The sequence below is a fragment of the Salvelinus sp. IW2-2015 genome, linkage group LG17 (assembly GCF_002910315.2).
Source record: "Salvelinus sp. IW2-2015 linkage group LG17, ASM291031v2, whole genome shotgun sequence".
In the NCBI taxonomy this organism is placed as follows: domain Eukaryota; kingdom Metazoa; phylum Chordata; class Actinopteri; order Salmoniformes; family Salmonidae; genus Salvelinus; species Salvelinus sp. IW2-2015.
The window spans coordinates 7815414-7836012 of NC_036857.1; the positions used below are offsets into that span (position 1 = coordinate 7815414).

The 20599-nt window shown below is 46.0% G+C and overlaps 1 protein-coding gene across 1 annotated transcript in view; it reads left to right on the forward strand.

Moving 5' to 3' along the window:
* The window catches only part of LOC111976858 (membrane-associated guanylate kinase, WW and PDZ domain-containing protein 1-like), a 134906-nt gene that overhangs the window by 84863 nt on the left and 29444 nt on the right, over positions 1–20599 (forward strand). Inside the window, 8 exon segments of the mRNA XM_070448164.1 lie at positions 248–305; positions 714–823; positions 1563–1685; positions 3543–3608; positions 3611–3652; positions 3655–3726; positions 4102–4194; positions 4197–4724. Of these exon segments, the coding sequence (XP_070304265.1) occupies positions 248–305; positions 714–823; positions 1563–1685; positions 3543–3608; positions 3611–3652; positions 3655–3726; positions 4102–4194; positions 4197–4724 (1092 nt within the window).

Here is a 20599-nt window from a genome sequence, read left to right on the forward strand (position 1 = left end):
TGTGTGTGCCTCGCTCAGTGAGGTAGAGGGAGTAGTTTGACTCCATATTAGATATCTGCACCGTGGCCCACTGACTGTACTGAGTCATGACAGGTAAACATAGATTCACTTCAGAGTTGGTTTACAAACCTGAGAGACCTTGAATACAGCACAGCGTCATCCTCTGAAGTACTTCCTGAAGGAGAACACTGCCTTAATGAATGTGTCATTACAGTGATCTAACATTGCTGTTCCTTCTCTGTTTCAGAGCTGCCTGCTGGATGGGAGAAGATAGATGACCCAGTGTATGGGGTTTACTACGTAGAGTAAGTTGGAACACCTCATGGTTCATCTCTTTTCACATGCCTCTCATTAACCCCACAATAATTAATACGACGGAATACATCAGCATTTTCATGTAGTTTACTGTAAACTGTGACATTTCAGCTGAACTAGCATTTTCTCTGTCTCTCTGTCAGACCTTTTCTACATTCAGTGTGCTATAATTGGTTTGAACCTAAGTAGATTTATCTGAAACCGGACTCCATTTTGTGTAGCCAGTGTGTAGTTTGTGTAGACCTATGTGGTTGTCACAGAGCTGGTGGGATTTACGAGGCTGTGAGCCAGAGGATGTCAAACACTGTGTACTGTCATTTATCATGGTGACAATCAATATCCCACACTCATCCTCTCCCTCTCCTCTCTCTCTCTCTCTCTCTCTCTCTCATCATCAGTCACATCAACAGGAAGACCCAGTATGAGAACCCCATAGTGGAGGCTAAACGCAGGATGCAGCTGGAGCAGCAGCAGCCGCAGCCTCCTGAAGGTGAGCGGTACATTCGAGGTTCGTTTCCTGCCCTGGCACGGCACCATTTCTTTCTTTCTTCATGTCTGTCTCTGTCTCGTCACGTCTTGTCACGTCTTGTCTCATGTCTTGTCCTGCACGGTTGGGGTTCATTCTATTTGAAGTCAGACAGGTTTAAGAATGAAAAGTTAGTTCCTCAGAATTAGAGTTTCGCTGGATTCTCCTGGATTTGAAATGGAATTGACCCCAACCCCTGTCCTGCTGGCGTCTGGGTTCTTATTCGTTTGATTAAAGATCATTAAAGCATCATTTTTATATTCCTTTCAACACATGAGCCACTGTAGCATTCACTTATTTGTCTTCGGAGGCTTAGAGCTGTGGAAGCCATGTCCATGTGCAAACTGCTGCTGCTAGCATGCTTGCTACGTGTTAGAACCACTGAGACACAATGTAATGATGAAATGTAATAATCAGATGCAATGTTAAAACATCTTTTCAATAAATGTATCTCTTATTGCGTAATTTACTGTGTTAGGTTTTAGTCATTTTAAAGTGTATAGCGTTTGTCCCCCCGGACCAGCCAGTATGTCTGACACCTCTGGTGTAGAGCAAGTTTGAGTCAACAAATGAATGAATGTGATGCTTATGTTTGTATTTTATTGATTGTGTACGTTTGTGTGTCAGTGTATGTGTGTGCGTGTATTTGTGTGTGTGCTTGCGTGCATCCGTGTGTTTGTGACTGTGATTTCACAGTCCCTCTGTGTCTCTCGCTGTACAGAGTGGATAGAGGAACACTCCTCAGCTGGTGCTCCCCTGGCCGTCTATGCCAGTAACCACCTGGAGACATACCGTGACCCCCAGGTCCCGCCCCCAATGCCCCCTCCCCCGGGAGGGACCAAACGTGAGTGGGGTTACACATTCTAGACAACACACACACACACTTTCAATACCAGGGTCTTGTGCACCACAGACATTTAACTCGCAATCAAATACACCCACAATGTACAGTTTCAGTGACACAAGCATGACCAGACATAGACACAGACAGAGGACCCTTGGGATCAAAGATTTCAAGGGCTCAACCTCTTGAGGAAACAATTACCATATAAGGTTATTAACCTGTCTATCAGCCCACATGTACCATAGTGAATGTTATGTGTATGTTAACTAGCTATGACCAACACACCATGGATGTTAAGCATTCTCTCCTGTCATTGATATAACAAACGCTGAGCAATTCATTATATTATATGGATGCTTGGGTTGACAGACAGACAGACAGACAGACAGACAGACAGACAGACAGACAGACAGACAGACAGACAGACAGACAGACAGACAGACAGACAGACAGACAGAGATAGGTAGACAGAGTGAAATGAAGACAGCACAGACAAGATAGGTACGACAAGATGAAATGACAGACAGACACACTAGATATAGGTAGAACAAGTAAATAGCACAGACACGACACAATAGCGTAGACAAGTGTAAATTACAGAACAGACAGACACAAAATGCGTAGACATAGTGAACTACAGCAGACAGGACACAAATAGGTCTAGATACGTATGAAATGATCAGACAGACAGACACATAAATAGCGTAGGTCGATAACGTTGAAAATGACGACGAAACATAAATAGGGAGGTAATAGTGAAAAGACAGACAGGACAGACACTAAATAGGATCGGCTTGATAATGTGACAAAGACACGATCAGCACAGACAAGACATCGAAGCGTATGCAAACAGACACAGACGACAGACAGACAGGACAGACAAGACCGACAGACAGACCAGGAGACATGACAGACAGACAAGATAGCAAGTACCTGACAGACATGATTCAGTACGACGTGATAATAACAGACAGGAAGATTAAGAAATCGTGAAAGCGACAGACAAGACAGACATAAATAGGCTAGCGTAGATAAGATGAAAAGACAGACAGACAGACAGACGACCAGACAGACAGACAGCAGACAGACAGACAGACAGACAGACAGACAGACAGACAGACCAAATAGGTAGATACGTGAAATGACAGAAAGACAGACTAAATAGTAGTATTGTGAAATGACAGACAGACAGACAGACATAATAAGGTAGGTAGATAAGTGAAAAGACAGACAGACAGACCTAGAATAGGTAGGGTAGATAAGTGAAAAGACAGACAGACAACAGACATAGGTAGACAAGTGAAAAGACACGACAGACAGACAGACAGACAGACAAGACAGACAGACAGACAGACAGACAGACAGACAGACAGACAGACAGACAGACAGACAGACAGACAGAACAGACAGACAGACAGCAGAAGACAGACAGACAGACAGACAGAGAGATTGGTAGACAAGTGAAATGACAGACAGACAGACATAATAGGTAGATAAGTGAAAAGACAGACAGACAGACAGACATGGAGACAAGTGAAAAGACGACAGCAGACGACGACAGACAGACAGACAGAACAGACAGACAGACAGACACGACAGACAGACAGACAGACAGACAGACAGAATAGGTAATAAGTGAAATGACAGACAGAAAGACAGACAGACAGACAGACAGACGACAGACAGACAGACAGACAGACAGACAAATAATTGGTTAGACAAGTGAAATGAACAGACAGACAAGCATAAATAGTAGATAGTGAAATACAGACAGCAGACATAAGATAGTAGACAAGTGAAAAGACAGACAGGCAGCTAATGGATAGACAAATAATGTTATTTTCCCTGTGTTTGTAGGAGGGAAGCCGTTCTTCACACGGAACCCAGCAGAACTGAACGGAACCTTTATCAACACCAAACTGAAGAGAGCCGCCGTGGGTTCGGTTTTACCGTCGTCGGGGGTGACGAGCGGATGAGTTTCTCCAGATCAAGAGTCTTGTCCTGGACGGTCCTGCTGCTGTGGATGGGAAGATGGAGACAGGTGCAGTACACTGTCTTAGCCCACAGAGGGCACTGTTTCGCACCATTTATACAGAAGCATTTGCCCATTCCTAAGGAGGTTGAAGTGATTGTTGTAAACTAAGTACTGAACATATTGGAGACATATGGTAATATACTTGCACCCACCATAGTACATTCACTGTGTTACTTAATGTTCTACTAACTGTGTTACTAATGTGATGTGATAGTGACTGTATTACTAACTGTGTTACTAATGTGATGTGATAGTGACTGTATTACTAACTGTGTTACTAATGTGATGTGATAGTGACTGTATACTAACTGTGTTACTAATGTGATGTGATAGTGACTGTATTACTAACTGTCCTGTCCGTCTCCCTGTCTCTCTCCCTAGGTGATGTCATAGTGAGTGTGAATGACATCATCGTGCTTGGTTACACTCACGCCCAGGTGGTGAAGATCTTCAGTCATCCGATCGGCTCCATGGTGGACTGGCCTGTGCCGGCGGCTACCCCCTGCCCTTTGACCCTGACGACCCCAACACCAGCCTGGTGACCTCCGTGGCCATCCTGGACAAGGAGCCCATCATCGTCAACGGCCAACAGAGCTACGACTCCCCATCCAGCCACGGCAGCCAGACCGGAGGCCCCGTTAACGGGATGAGGGAGCCGCGGGCCCTCAGCCCCTCGGCGGAGGTGGCGTCCAACGGCTCACACGGCTACTCCTCCAGTGACGTGGTCACCCTGGCGTCCTCCATCGCCGGGCAGCCCGAGCTGATCACGGTGCACATGGAGAAGGGCGATAAGGGCTTTGGGTTCACAATCGCTGATAGCTTGACGGGTGGGGGTCAGAGGGTGAAGCAGATTGTGGACTACCCCCGCTGCAGGGGCCTGAAGGAGTCAGACATTCTGATGGAGGTGAACAAGAGGAACGTCCAGAACATGACTCACAACCAGGTGGTGGACCTGCTCAGCAAGTGTCCCAGAGGCAGCGAGGTCAGCATGCTGGTGCAGAGAGGTACGTAGTCCACTGATTAGGGTCAGGAGGGAGGGAGAGGAGGAAGGACGGGGGGTGTCTGGTCAGCATGCTGGTGCAGTGGGGTACATGCTCAAAGGGGAAGGAGGGAATGAGAGAGGGGAGGGATTGGTTCACAGATAAAGACACTTCCACTGGCAAACAGCATGAATAGCTGAGATGTTGAGTGTGTTAGGGAGTAAGTGGGTTAAAAGGTTGAATAAAGGAGGTTGTGGATGTTATGTAGAGAAGAAAAATGAGTGGGTGATCAGATAAGTGAGAGAGGGAATGGATGGCAAGGTGGAGAGCATGTCCAGGATGGGAGGAGGAGACAGAGGAGAAGAGAGGAGGATGGTGTTAGGTCAGGGACTCTTATCTGTCCTGATTATGGATGAAGAGTGACTCTGCTGAGATGCTGCTAATCTCCCTGTGTTCTGTCAGCTCACTCTGTGACTCTCCTGCTTTTCTCTCTCTTGCTCTCKCTCTGTTCTCACTATTTCTCTCTTGTCTTTTCTATTTATTTAACTTATTTATCACTGTCTCTATTCTTTCACTCTTTTTCTCTCATTTTCTTCTCACATAACATGATCTGTACTCTACTATTTTCCATCAATATTGCTCTCAATACATAACAACTCTTGCTACATATACACCCCTCTCACCCTCTCCTCTGCTCCCCTCTGCCCCTTCTCTCCCACTTTGTATCTCTCCCCCTCTCTCTCTCTCTCCCCCTCTCTCCCCTCTCCCCTTCTCTCTCACTTTTGTATCTCTCTCGCCCTCTCCCTCTCTCTCTCCCCTCTCTCACTTTGTATCTCTCGCCCTCTCTCTCCCCTCTCTCTCACTTTGTATCTCTCTCCCCTCTCTCTCTTCCCCTCTCTCTCACTTTGTATCTCTTACCCCCTCTCTCTCACTCCCTCGCTCTCCCTCTCAATTCAATTCAATTCAATTCAAGGGCTTATTGGCATGGGAAACATGTGTAACATTGCCAAAGCAAGTGAGGTAGATAATACACAAAAGTGAAATAAACAATACAAATTAACAATAAACATTACACATACAGAAGTTTCAAAACAAGAAAGACATTACAAATGTCATATTATATATATACAGTGTTGTAACAATGTACAAATGGTTAAAGCACACAAGTTAAAATAAATAAGCATAAATATGGGATGTATTTACAATTTACAACTCTCTCTCCCTCCCTCTCTCTCTCTTCTCTTCTCCCCCACTCTCTCTCTCCGTCTCTCCCGTATCTCTCCCTCTCTCTCCCTCCCTCTCTCCCTATCTCTCTCTCCCTCCCATCTCAATTCAATTCAATTCAATTCAATTCAAGGGGCTTTATTGGCATGGGAAACATGTTTAACATTGCCAAAGCAAATGAGGTAGACAATACACAAAAGTGAAACAAACAAACGAATTAACAGTAAACATTACACATACAGAAGTTTCAAACAATAAAGACATTACGAGTGTTATATTAAATATATACAGTGTTGTAACAATGTACAAATGGTTAAAGCACACAAGTAAAATAAGTAAGCATAATATGGGTGTATTTACAATGGTGTTTGTTTTCACTGGTGCCCTTTTCTTTGGCAACAGGTCACAAATCTTGCTGTGTATGCACACTGTGGAATTTACCCAGTAGATATGGGAGTTTATCAAAAATTGGATTTGTTTTCGAATTCTTTGTGACTGTGTGATCTGAGGGAATATGTGTCTCTAATATGGCATACATTGGGCAGGAGGTTAGGAAGTGCAGCTCGTTTTCCACCTCATTGTGGCAGTGTGCACATAGCCTGTCTCTCTTGAGAGCCATGTCTGCCTCGGCGCCTTTCTCAATAGCAAGAGCTATGCCACTGAGTCTGTACATAGTCAAGCTTTTCCTTAAGTATTGGGGTCAGTCACAGTGGTCAGGTATTCTGCCATGTGTACTCTCTGTTTAGGGCCAAATAGCATTCTAGTTGCTCGTTTTTTTGTTAATTCTTCCAATGTGTCAAGTAATTATCTTTTTGTTCTCTCATGATTTGGTTGGGTCTAATTGTGCTGTTGTCCTGGGGCTTTGTGGGGTGTGTTTGTGTTTGTGAACAGAGCCCTAGGACCAGCTTGCTTAGGGGAATCTCTCATCAGGTTCCATTTCTAGTCGTTATGGCTTCTCTTGTAGGTTTGTCAAGGTCTCTCTTTAGAGAATGGTTTGCCTTATTATACGGCTCTGTATTCTAGGAATTACTGGATATTATGATGGATAAAGTGTACCTGGTAATTCTGCTCTGCATGCAATATTGGTGTTCGCGTTGTACACGGAGGATATTTTTGCAGAATTCTGCATGCAGAGTCTCAATTTGGTGTTTGCCCCATTTTGTGAAATCTTGGTTGGAGCGGACCCCAGACCTCACAACCATAAAGGGCAATGGGCCTATGACTGATTCAAGTATTTTAGCCAGATCCTAATTGGTATGTTGAAATTTATGTTCCTTTTGATGGCATAGAATGCCCTTCTTGCCTTGTCTCTCAGATCGTTCACAGCTTTGTGTGAAGTTACCTGTGGTGCTGATGTTAGGCCGAGGTATGTATAGTTTTTTGTGTGCTCTAGGGCAACGGTGTCTAGATGGAATTTGTGGTCCTGGTGACTGGACCTTTTTTGGAACACCATTATTTTGGTCTTACTGAGATTTACTGTCAGGGCCCAGGCTGACAGAATCTGTGCAGAAGATCTAGGTGCTGCTGTAGGCTCCTTGGTTGGTGACAGAAGCACCAGATCATCACAAACAGTAGACATTTGACTTCGGATTCTAGTAGAGGTGAGACCGGGTGGTGCAGACTGTTCTAGTGCCCGCGCCAATTCGTTGATATATATGTTGAAGAGGGTGGGGCTTAAGCTGCATCCCTGTCTCACCCCACGACCTGTGTGAAGAAATGTGTGTGTTTTTTGCCAAATTTAACCGCACACTTGTTGTTTGTGTACATGGATTTTATAATGTCGTATGTTTTACCCCCAACACCACTTTCCATCATATTGTATAGCAGACCCTCATGCCAAATTGAGTCGAAGGCTTTTTTGAAATCAACAAAGCATGAGAAGACTTTGCCTTTGTTTTGGTTTGTTTTGGTTGTCAATTAGGGTGTGTAGGGTGAATACATGGTCTGTTTACGGTAATTTTGTAAAAAGCCAATTTGACATTTGCTCAGTACATTGTGTTCATTGAGGAAATGTACGAGTCTGCTGTTAATGATAATGCAGAGTATTTTACCAAGGTTACTGTTGACGCATATTCCACGGTAGTTATTGGGTCAAATTTTGCTCCACTTTTGTGGATTGGGGTGATCAGTCCTTGGTTCCAAATATTGGGAAGATGCCAGAGCTAAGGACGATGTTAAAGAGTTTTAGTATAGCCAATTGGAATTTGTTGTCTGTATATTTGATCATTTCATTAAGGATACCATCAACACCACAGGCCTTTTTGGGTTGGAGGGTTTTTATTTTTTCCTGTAACTCATTCAGGGTAATTGGAGAAATCCAGTGGGTTCTGGTAGTTTTTAATAGTTGATTCTAGTATTTGTATTTGATCATGTATATGTTTTTGCTCTTTATTCTTTGTTATAGAGCAAAAAGATTGGAGAAGTGGTTTACCCATACATCTCCATTTTGGATAGATAATTCTTTGTGTTGTTGTTTGTTTAGTGTTTTCCAATTTTCCCAGAATTGGTTAGAGTCTATGGATTCTTCAATTACATTGAGCTGATTTCTGACATGCTGTTCCTTCTTTTTCCGTAGTGTATTTCTGTATTGTTTTAGTGAATCACCATAGTGAAGGCGTAGACTCAGGTTTTCCGGGTCTCTATGTTTTTGGTTGGACAGGTTTCTCATTTATTTCTTTGATTTTTGCATTCTTCATCAAACCATTTGTCATTGTTGTTCATTTTCTTTGGTTTTCTATTTGAGATTTTTAGATTTGATAGGAAGCGAGAGGTCAAATATACTGTTAAGATTTTCTACTGCCAAGTTTACACCTCACTATTGCAGTGGAACGTTTTACCCAGGAAGTTGTCTTAAAGGAGTTGGATTGCTGTTGCCTAATTGTTTTTGGTAGGTTTCCAAACTGCATTCCTTCCATCTATAGCATTTCTTAATGTTACTCAGTTCCTTTGGCTTTGATGCTCATGATGAGTGATTGCTCTGTTCAAGTAGACTGAATTTTGCTGTGGTCTGATAGGGGTGTCAGTGGCTTGACTGTGAACGCTCGAGAGGCGACTTACTGAGTTGGAGGGTCAAGTGGAATGAAATTGGGATGACGGATGAGCGTGGAGAACAAGGTAGGGCGATACTGTAGGATGAAGGAGGAAGAAATGAAGGGCTAAGAAGGTATAGAGAAAGGTAGGCCTCTGAGATGGAGAGTAAACTCTATAGGCCCATAGCGAGTGCACGGCGCCCGAAAAGGCTGCTCCCCTTTACCGAAATATTGACTATGTAAACAAAGCCATACCACCCGCAGTAGCCGCACAAGTGGGTCAAGCGACTCGCAGGAGACCGTTGTCTGGACCCGCTTTTTGCGTTGGTTATGGCTTGTGCATAGTTATGCCTAGAGGGGCGGCATCCATAGGGTAGGAGCGAAGCACAACCTCTGCATCGATCAGCACCAAAGTGCCAAGAGCACCTCGCGGAGGTGCTACTGATGCCGCTCCTCGTGTCCTCCGCTCTATTAGAAATGGATGAGGATTACAGGTCATCGTTGTTCCACGTACCCCAGTCTGCGATGGGTATTAATAGGCAGGGTGGTTGCGACCGACCTAGGGAACACTGCAGAGTGAATTTACACATCCTCCAGTCAGTCAGTCCCTGCGACCTCCGAGAGCAAAAAACTCAGATCTTCAGCACAGACAATACTCCCCTTCCCAACATCCATATGAGAGCCAGTGGAGAGGAAAGCCTTTGTGCAGTGTCAGTTGAAGAAAATAAGTGGGGGAATTCTCAGATGGGGGCATATAGATGTCTTGAGCCAACTCCCTAGCAGAGCTGAGGGTAGGTCGATAGACAAGTTTCAACAGGAGTTATAAGATGTGCTAGACATGCACTGGGTTAGCAGAATGAAAATTCAGTCCATCTATCGTAAGAATTTGCTAGCCAAATCCGTAAAAATGATTGCCTGTGATTCATTTGCATTAATTTAATAGGCAGTGAGTTGTCAGGGTTCGTGCTCTGAGAGGTACACAGAGAGTTTAGAGCAGTGTCCCCCTGGAGTGCCCGTGTCCCGTCGGTGGAGAATTAGAATCAATCATCCCCAAGGACGACTGGAAGGTTGGAGTTGATTGTCTTGAACGTGTGAACTATCAGGCGGTCGGTCAACTACCGACTCGGTACTGATAATACTAGAAGAAGAGTGGTGATCAACACATGCGGTGAGCGGGAGTAATTTGTGAAATGCCCGGTCAATCTCTAGGTCCTGTAAAATAAAACATTAATCTCTATAGTATTACTGTGAACCCGAGAGATTCGAAACAGGATATAACATGACATAAAGAATATCCAGAGGTAAAGCGCGCTTGGATTCCTGTTGGTGCATGATTTATGGCCAAACAGGCAAACCTAACGTCCTTTCTCGTTCCAGATGAAGAGATCTAGCGGAAACACATGTAGGTAACATGTTACAGTCATAAGGAACTCAACTTATTATGTGGACGTGATGGTACCCCCATCCACTATGGGCAGAGACCGCCAGCAGAGATATTGTGCTAGACTTCCCTTCATGTGCTCTTCTTGCGTAATTATGCATCCCACTGTATCCTTATTTGATTTTAACGTTCTTATGTCTCGAATAAAGCGTCCACCAGCATGAACATGTCCTACTATCCATACGTCCCTTTGACCCACCTATAGATTTCGACAAATAGTGTCACATCGAAATTCGATTGTTGCTGTCCATGGTGCATTTAGGACCATAGACAACAAAGGAGCGCAGCAAGTGAGTAAACCACGCGAGCAGACAGCCTAGGCGTCCTCGAGCTATAGCCCTATCATTCCGCCTTCCTTTCTATCTAGTAGCCGCTATTGCCTCTCTCTGGTCCGGTCATTCTTGTCTGCCGACTCCTGAGCTTTTTGTTCGATTACGCATCCTGCCTTAGATGGAATCCGCAGCCTTTCGATCGACCGCCCGACTCTGCTTTCTTGCATGGTACTAGCTACACACAACGTTAACACTGCAGGTCACGTATGATGTGTGTATTCCCTCCCTTTTACCTTCCTTAGCTAGCATAGCGTCTTAACGTCGGTTAAATTTATAAGAATGATACCACCTACTCTAATTTGCGGGAAGCCGTGGGCGTGTCATGGGTTGTGAGCGTTTTCTAGTTTGAGCTTCGCGGAAGAGGACCATAGGCTCTGATCGTGATGGGGCTCTAAGAGTGGTTGGTTTCTTTCCTTTTTCTGGTGTGCAATGTGTATTGAATGTGGAGTCTGGCTTGGGTGTTTGGTGCTTCAGTATTGGGTGGAGGTGTTGCGAATCGTCGTCTGGGCATGGTCGCTGTGGGTCCTTGGCATGTAAGTCCTCCCTCTTGAGGACGTGGCAGTCTCTCCCTCCCTTATCTTGTGTCCGTCTCAGGGGGGTCCTTAAGTGGCCTTTCTGTTGAGAGGGTGGTCACATCGCATTGGTCAACTTGAGGTTGGCTCTTTTCTTACCCTGTTTTAATGTCCATCCCACTATCATTCAATATCAGCACAGGTCACAAACGTACCTTTGACGATGTTACAGCATGAAAGTGGGTGGTGTTTTCCATAGCCGCCACTCTGAGGGCACTGAAAGGACGTTTGGTGACTTTGAATGATGTGTAAAAAGCTTCTTCTCTGCGACTTGTTTCGCTCCAACTGCCGCGAGCGCAGATGTTGTTTATCTTCCTACTCTCTCGCTTGGCAAGACGCGCACGAATGAAATCATCTTAGAGCTTCCGGACGCATAACCTGTGCGTGTGAGCCAACTGACAATTGCCGGCTTTTTGTAGATGAACCGCAGAAGTCTAGTGTCCACCCTGTGGATCACTGTGCTCAAAAGCCAGGAATGGTCTTCTGTGTCCCACCATCTTACCTACCGTGTGCACAAGTTCTCTAGAACCTTAGTCTCGCTCTTTTTGTCCTAGATTGGTTTCTGTTTTTTTTTTTCTCGTTTCGGTTTTTCTCCCTATGTGTTATCATTTGTTTTTTCTGTGTCTGTGATTATCTTCCTCTATTCTTTTCTCTTCAGTCTTTGCCAGCGCCTCTTTTTTTTCTACTGGTAATCTTTATGATGGCCTTCTTATACTTTTCATTTTATAGCTTTTTGTTTCTAGTGCCATCTACCTTTTGCTCCTGGTTTACTCTACCACAGGTAACATCTCGCTCTCTCTATAACGCAGCCCCAACACAGTCAACAGGATTCGAGATTTAGACACTCTCCACCCATACCAGCGAGATCACCCCTTCCTAGACTTCAGGACCCCTCCCTTCTGACGTACACACAGTAGAGGACCCCACTCTCCAAAAGTCTACAGCCAACACAATCCACAACACTGCGCTGCTTTATGATCAGCTGAGTATAAACGAAGACATTTGGGTTATGTTAAGCACTAGTCTACTTCGTTTCGGATAAATGCATTTGCTGCTTGTTTTATCCCGCTTGTTCCTTATATTTGCCTTTACTAGTTTGTGTGGTAAGTTCTTTTCGTTTTTATCTTTTTTTTCCGTTATTAGTTCGTTTTCGTGTGAAGTATAATCCACTTTTTTTTTGTGCGTTTGTTTTTTTCTTCTTGGTGAACGTTTAGTAGAAATCTTTTTTCACATTCCACTCCTCTTCAGTGGCTCTTTTGTTGGCACTCTTTCTCTGCTTGCCCTGCTCTTTCAGGTCGGTTGTGGTGCTATTATTATGTGCTAGGTGAGCTAGTTTGTCCTCAGACAGCAAGGTCTTTTTATGGGCGCGCTGGGTTGTTATGGACACCCTGAGTCTTAAGACACACTGTGTTTGGGTAAAAAGTTTTTTTCCTTTCTATAATTTACCATTAGAGTCCATAAGGAGCGAATCGTGGTCTTGTGTTTGTCCTCAGTGGGTTGTGGGGCGGGTTTATCAGGAGGCTATCAGGTGGCTGACCGGGGGGTGCCTCAGGGGGTGAGCAGCTGCTGGGCTTGGGGTTTTGTCTTTGTCTGTTCTGCCTGTGATGTCTAGACTCTATGGTCAGGGGACTCTTGGTGTGATTTCTTGGCCTGCTGGTGTTGAGACTTTTTGTCGGGTGCTGTAGTGGGCTGTTCTGCTGGCGTCTCTGTGGGGATGGCGCACCTCCCTAGTGGGTTGTTTCTCTTTTGTCACATGCCATCCCCTCCACCTTCTCCTTCCAGCAGTCTGGTCCTCTCCTCATCCCTCTCCTCTCCTCCAGCAGTCTGGATCCTCTCCTCTAGTGCTCTGTTCTTGCTCCTGCTTTCTGTCTCTTTCTCTGTTGTAAATGTCTTCTACACAGTCCAGAGTGCAGATTGTTCTCTCCACTTCCAGCTTCTCTCAGGTCTAGTTAAGGGGGTGTTGTTTGTGCTGGACTGTTGTTGGGTCTGTGTTGACATGGAGTGTTAACTCACCTGGCTGTTCCAGCTTCCACCTGCCTCTATCCAGTCTGGTGAATTTATCCTTTCATTTCTAATGAGGGGGAAGTACTCTTCTGTGCTGCGCAGGTTGATGTCTGCTGAGGTTGCTCGTCTTGCTGGGTTGAGGAATGAGGTCTGGTCTGACCACTTGGGTGGGGGTCATCTTTTAATCAAGGGAGAGCTTTTCTGCCTGTGGGCTACTCTAACCCTTCTTTACTCCCTCCCTCTCTCTCTCCTCTCCTCCAGTCTCTCCTCTTCTTCATCTTCTCCATCTCCTCTCCCTCTCGTTCTCATGCTCTCTCTTCCTCTCTCTCTCCATCTCTCTCCTTTCTCTTGTCTCTCTCCTCTCTCTCCTTCTCTCTCTTCCTCTCTCTCTCCATTCCTCTCGCCCTCTCTCCTCTTGTCCCTCTCTCTCCGTCTCTCTCTTTTGTCTCTCTTCCCTTCCCCCTCTCCCTTTCTCTCCCTCTCTCACCCTCTCTTTAAGCCTGGTCTTTGTCTCTGGCACTGTGTCTGTGTTGCTTAGATGATAGTTGGGTGTGTTAGTAGTGAGAGGGCTCAGCCAAAGACGCCGTCTGGCTCTGATCAAAGTGTCTTCTGTTCCAATTAGCTTGGGAGGATACAGAGAGAGGAACAGAGAGAGGTGGGGTGAAGGGAGAGCAAGACGGCGAGATGGGGAAAGAGAGGAACAGAGAGAGGAACAGAGAGAGGTGGGGTGAAGGGAGAGCAAGATGGCGAGATGGGGAAAGAGAGGAACAGAGAGAGGAACAGAGAGAGGTGGGGTGAAGGGAGAGCAAGACGAGGAGATGGGGAAAGAGAGGTACAGAGCAGAGAGAACAGAGAGAGATGGGGTGAAGGGAGAGCAAGACGAGGAGATGGGGAAAGAGAGGTACAGAGCAGAGAGAACAGCCACTGATTTTGAATAGAGGAATATGTGAAATGGAGTCTGAAGCTAGTCAAGGCAGCAGCAGAGCTGTTAAAGCAGAAGTCTGTATTCCACAGGAGGTTGGTGGCACCTTAATTGGGGAGAACGGGTTCGTGGTAATGGCTGGAGTGGAATGGTTTCCATGTGTTTGATGCCATTCCATCTGCTCCGTTCCAGCCATTATTGTGAGCCATTCTCCCCTCAGCAGCCCCCTGTGCTATATTCACACATCATTAATGTCTATGATGAACATTCCTGTGTCACTACAATCCAGATCATCTTTATCACATCAATTACCAATGGAGATTTAACATAATAGGTCTGTAAAAAAATGAATAGGTGCATGTATTCCTTAAAGGGTTACACTCAAACCTTACTCAACAGCGTTCTAACCTTACTGTGCTAAAATAATAATTCAAATAATTATAAAAGGTTACAGTCAGAGTTTTGCAAGGCTAGAGAAAGAGACAAACTGTTAATAGCAACCATCATTATCCATACAGTTTCTAACCATGCGCTAATTTGGCTTAAGCCCTCATCATTTGTGAAATTGCTAACCCTTCCTCCTTCCCGAGATCCCTATTAGCTGAGGGTGGGCTTATGCCTCCTTCCCTAGATCCCTATTAGCTGAGGGTGGGGCTTCTGACTCCTTCCCTAGATCCCTATTAGCTGAGGGTGGGCTTCTGCTCCTTACCTAGAATCCCTATTAGCTGAGGGTGGGCTTATGCCTCCTTCCTAGATCCTATTAGCTGAGAGGTGGGCTGTCTGCCTGCTTTCCCTAGATCCCTATTAGCTGAGGGTGGGCTTATGCCTCCTTCCCTAGATCCCTATTAGCTGAGGGTGGGCTTATGGCTCCTTCCTAGATCCCTATTAGCTAAAGATGGGCCTCTGCCTCCTTCCCTAGATCCCTATTAGCTGAGGGTGGGCTTCTGCCTCCTTCCTAGATCCCTATTAGCTGAGGGTGGGCTTCTGCTCCTTCCCTTAGATCCCTTATTAGCTGATGGGTGGGCTTCTTGCCTCCTTCCCTAGGATCCCTATTAGCTGAGGGTGGGCTTATGCAGGCAGCATCAATTATGAACTCTAATGAGTTGACCTTGGGTGCCTAGGGCTGAAATAACCGCTGCTGTATTGAACTTAAATGTCAGCATCATTACTGGCCTGTATAAGACTGATACAACACACAGATACAGCCTGTCTCCTGGCTTGCTAGGACATCCACAGGGAAAGAGGGGAGCAAGAAGGGAGAGAGTAAGAGGCATGGCTACGGGGCAGACGGGAGAGACACCAGAGACGATCTCCCTTACCGTAGATGGCAGGGGGGTCATTGTACGGCCATTGGCTTACGGGGCAGACGAGGAAGAGACCCAGACGACGAATCTCGCCTTAGCGTAGATGGCAGGGGGTCATTGCTACGGCATGGCTACGGGGCAGACGAGGAGAGACACCAGAGACGATCTCCCTTAGCGTAGATGGCAGGGGGTCATTGCACTAGACCCAGGTCAGTTCATTGGTCAATTTCCTGTTGATGAGGTACTGAGATACTGTGGGCTTGGGTTAACATTATGTAGGGTTGGACTGTCTATGTGAAGCTGTGAGCAGCAGACTGGTGTTTTTGTGGGAATGGAGGGAGCAGTGGCTTTCTGGCTGGCTGGTTGGCTTGCTGTCTGGCTGGCTGGATGTTTCGCTGGCTGTTTGTCTGGTTGGTTGGCTGGCTGGCTGKCTGTCTGTTTCGCTGGCTGGCTGGCTGGCTGTCTGGTTAGTTGACTGGCTGGCTGTCTAGTTGGCTGTCGGAAGAGGAGGAGGAGGAGGATGCAGTGAACTTTCTGGTGATTAGGAGCCATAATGCCTCATAACCCACAACAAACAACACCTTTATAGGATCAGAGGAGGAGTAGGAGGGAAGGAGGAAGGGAGGGTAGAAAGGAGGGAGAAAAGAGGAAGTCATTCTAGATGGGGAATGTCCAAGCTGTATGTGTTTAGAGGAAGAGGGAGAGTAAAAAAGAAGTTAGAGCTCAGGAGTTGCAGAAGGTTATCAGAGTAAGGTGGTATGTAGAGAGGAAAGAGAGGAGGAGGAGGCTCAACAATGCTCGATGATGAGAGAAGAAGTTGGTTTAGGGAAGAGGAGGAGGAGGAGGCTCAACAATGCTCGATGAGAGAAGAAGTTGGTTTAGGGAAGAGGAGGAGAAGAGGAAACCCTCCCTTAGGTAGATGAATAAAATACTTAATCTCTGCATTTTTGAGTCATCAATCTGCTCTGTCTGAGTCAGAGAGAGAGAGAGGGGCACAAGGTCACAGGAAACATACAGGAGGTGTGCATCATGCCGTCATGTCAATACCTTCACAACCAGCAGTATGCAGACTACATCCAGCATCCTCTATCACATGGTCTCATTTCAGTTAGATACTGAACGTCGGTAATAAAACGTGATTGTCCTTCTTACCTTGAGTCATATAGAGCTGTCAGCATTATCTGAGATATGCAGCGTTACAATCATCCCTGAAGATTGGCAGAAACACTGTTTATGATGATACAACAGTTCAGCTATTTATTCTCATCGCCTCAGGGGACCAGGAGTTCTCTGCATCTCTAAATGGAGTTTCTGAAAAATAGAAAAGTTGTTTGTGTGGGAGGAGAAAAGTTCACAGAGGCATCGAGAGTTGATTGTCCGTAAGGGGTTTAGTTTTGCTAGCTACGCAGTACAAATGTTTAATGAATGCATATTGTCTAGCTGTACAATGTGTTTTGTCAATACATCAATATGTGCCACAATAGCATTATTTTGTGCCATATATGTGCCACAATAACAATGTATCAGAATTGAATTGAATCGTGACTTGGACGTAGGACATCCCAACGAATGGGCATCCTAGTTTTCAATGTTTAACCCATAGACTAATATCAAGAGAGGGGAGAGGGAGAACGTTTCAGATCAACATGCGTACAGTACATGAACTCTTCTCATCCACTCCCACCCTTACCTCTCCTCCTCCCCCCCTCAACCTTGTACCCACAATATCTCTCCTCCCCTCCCTTTCTCGCTCTGCGAGGTGAGTTGTAAATATCTTGCCTTGCCTTTGTTGCCATGACGATGCTCCGCAGCACCTCAGTAGGGACTGTCCCCTTGGGGATGATAGGAGAGAGAGAGAGAGAGAGAGAGAGAGAGGAGGTAAATGGGAAGAAGAAAAGAGATGGGTGTAGATCAAGAAAAGAGGAAGATATGGAGAGGTGACTAGAAAGACAACATGGGGATGTATAGAAGAAAGTGAGTTTAGCCAAACAAAATAGGATATTTGTCATGTTGTTCCTGTAGCGCTCTGATGTAAGGACAGTTGAGAACAGCCATTCATTCCCTTAGTGTGAGACTGCTGAGAACATATCCAAGGCCACAGCCTGAACAGAGCATAGAAACAGATTCACTGAAATAATAAATGTCATGTACCCACACACTATACTCCCCCACGCACACACCCACCCACTCACATGTCGACTCTAACAAACCCACACACCACTTTCTCCCCATAATCTCCTCATTAATAGATGTCCCTACCCAGTCGGCTGGGTGGCTATGACACAGTTAAGACAGACCCACAGCATCTCTCTCTGAGCCAAATGTTAAACCTGGAATGCTCCACAGCTCCACTCTCTTAGAGTCCTCAGTCCATTACAGATCAACTCACTGACCACTGCTCTTTCACTCCAACACTGTTTACTTCCCAAACCATTAGCATCACAATAGCCAGGCCCTCTTAGTCATTCAGACAGCATGGTCTGCTCAATGTTCAGAAGACTGGGCATTTTAAGCCAGTGTTCCATTCTTAGTGATCAATCCAGAGGCTTTTAAAAGGAGCGACGGGCCAACGGATTCATTGTTCCGTTTCCGAGTATTGAGCAGAGCCTTGTTGTCATTCTGCTGCTCAGGCTCAGGCAGGAGGAAGGAACTAGGGGGTGTGAGCACAATGCATCATTCACACCTGCTGGGTGTATGTTGGATGGGATGGGGGGGTTATTCTATTTTATTTCACCTTTATTTAACTAGTCAGTTAACTGCAAGTCAGTTAAGAACAAATTCGTATTTACAATGACGGCCTACCAAATGGCAAAAGGCCTCCTGCAGGGACGGGGGCCTGGAAATAAAAACATTTAATGAATACAATGTAAATATTGAACAAAACACACATCACAACAAGAGAGCCAACACAACACTACATAAAGAGAGACCTAAGACAAGAACATAGCAAGGCAGCAACACATGACAACACAGCATGGTAGCAACACAACATAACAACAACATGGCAGCAACACAACATGGTAGCAGCACAAAACATGGCACAAACATTATTGGGCACAGTCAATAGCACAAAGGTCAAGTGTGTGTGTGTGTGTGTGTGTGTGTGTGTGTGTGTGTGTGTGTGTGTGTGTGTGTGTGTGTGTGTGTGTGTGTGTGTGTGTGTGTGTGTGTGTGTGTGTGTGTGTGTGTGTGTGTGTGTGTAATATCCCAAAATAATTTTTGGCTGTAGGTAATAATGCAAGAAACGTACTGAGCAGAAATTGAAAGAAATAACACCCCCTAAAAAAATACTGTTGTCTAGGACCTAGAAGCAGGCAGTCATGTTGTAGGAAGTGCATAGAGGATGTTGTTCCCACTGTGACGATTACAACTTATCCAACCAGAAACTGTGGATAGATGGCAGCATTCATGCAAAGCTGAAAGTGAAAACCACCACATTTAATCCGGCAAGGTGACTAGGAACATGGACGAGTACAAACAGTGTAGTTATTCCCTCCGTAAGGCAATCAAACTGGCAAAACGACAGTACAGGGACAAATTCAACAGCTCAGATAGGAGATGTATATGTGGCAGGGACCTGGACAAGCTATGCATCTTCTTCACCCACTTCCACGTGAGTAAGATATTTATGCGTGTTAACCGTCGCAAGGCTGTCGGCCCAGACAGCATCCCAAACCACGTCCACAAAGCTTGTGCAGACCAGCTGGCTGGAGTGTTTACAGACATATTCAATCTCTCCCTATCCCAGTCTGTTGTCCCCACTTCAAGATGTCCACTATTGTTCCTATACCCAAGAAAGTGAAGGTAACTGAACTAAATTACTATTGCCCGTAGCACTCACTTCTGCCATCATGAAGTGCTTTGAGAGGCTAGTTAAGGATCATATCACCTCCACCTACCCGACACCTCCAATTTGCATACCGCCCCAACAGATCCACGGATGATGCAATCGCCATTGCACTGGACATTGCCCTATCTGGACAAGAGGAATACCTATATGGGGGAAAGCTGTTCTTCGGCTACAGATCAGCCCTCAACACCATAGTGCCCTCCTAGCTCATCACTAAGCTTTGGGCCCTKGGTCTGAACCCTGCCCTGTGTAACACGGGTGCCCCACAAGGGTGCGTGCTCAGCCCCCTCCTCTACTCCCTGTCCACCCATGACTGTCTGGCCACACACGTCTCCAACTCAATCATCAAGTTTGCAGACGACACAAGAGTGGTAGACCTGATTACCAATAACAATGAGACAGCCCTGGCGGGGTAGTGCCAGGAAAATAACCTCTCCTTCATTGTCAACAAAATGAAGGGGCTGATAGTGGACTTCAGTATATAGCAGAGAGAGCACACCCCCATCCACATCAACGGGGCTGCAGTGGAGGGAGTGAAAAGCTTCATGTTCCTCGGCAACCTGAAATGGTCCAGCCACACAGACAGTGTGGTAAAAAAGGTAATTCGTCTTGGCCCCTAAGACCTTCACAAACTTCTACAGATGCACCATTGATAGCATGCTGTCGGGCTGTATCACTGCCTGGTATGGCAATTGCCCCATCCTCAACCGCAGGGCTTTCCAGAGGATGGTGCAGTCTGCCCAGCGCATCACCAAAACATACTGCCTTCCCTCCAGGACTTCTACAGCACCCGGTGTCACAGAAAGAATAAGAAGATCATCAAGGACCTCAGCCACCTGAGCCACAGCCTGTTCACCCCGCTACCATCCAGAAGGCCGAGGCAGTACAGGTGCATCAAAGCTGGGACCAAGACACTGAAAAACAGCCTATATCTCCAGGACATCCAACTGTTCAATAGTCACCACAAGCCGGCCTCCGCCCAGTACCATGCCCAGCACTTAGTGTCTGTTACTAACCGGCCTCCGCCCAGTACCATGCCCTGTACTTAGTCTCTGTTACTATCCGCCCTCCGCCCTGTACCCTACCCTGAACTTAGTCTCTGTTACTAACCGGCCTCCGCCCTGTACCCTGCCCTGAACTTAGTCACTGTTACTAACCGGCCTCCGCCCTGTACCTTGCCCTGAACTTAGTCACTGTTACTAACCGGCCTCCGCCCTGTAC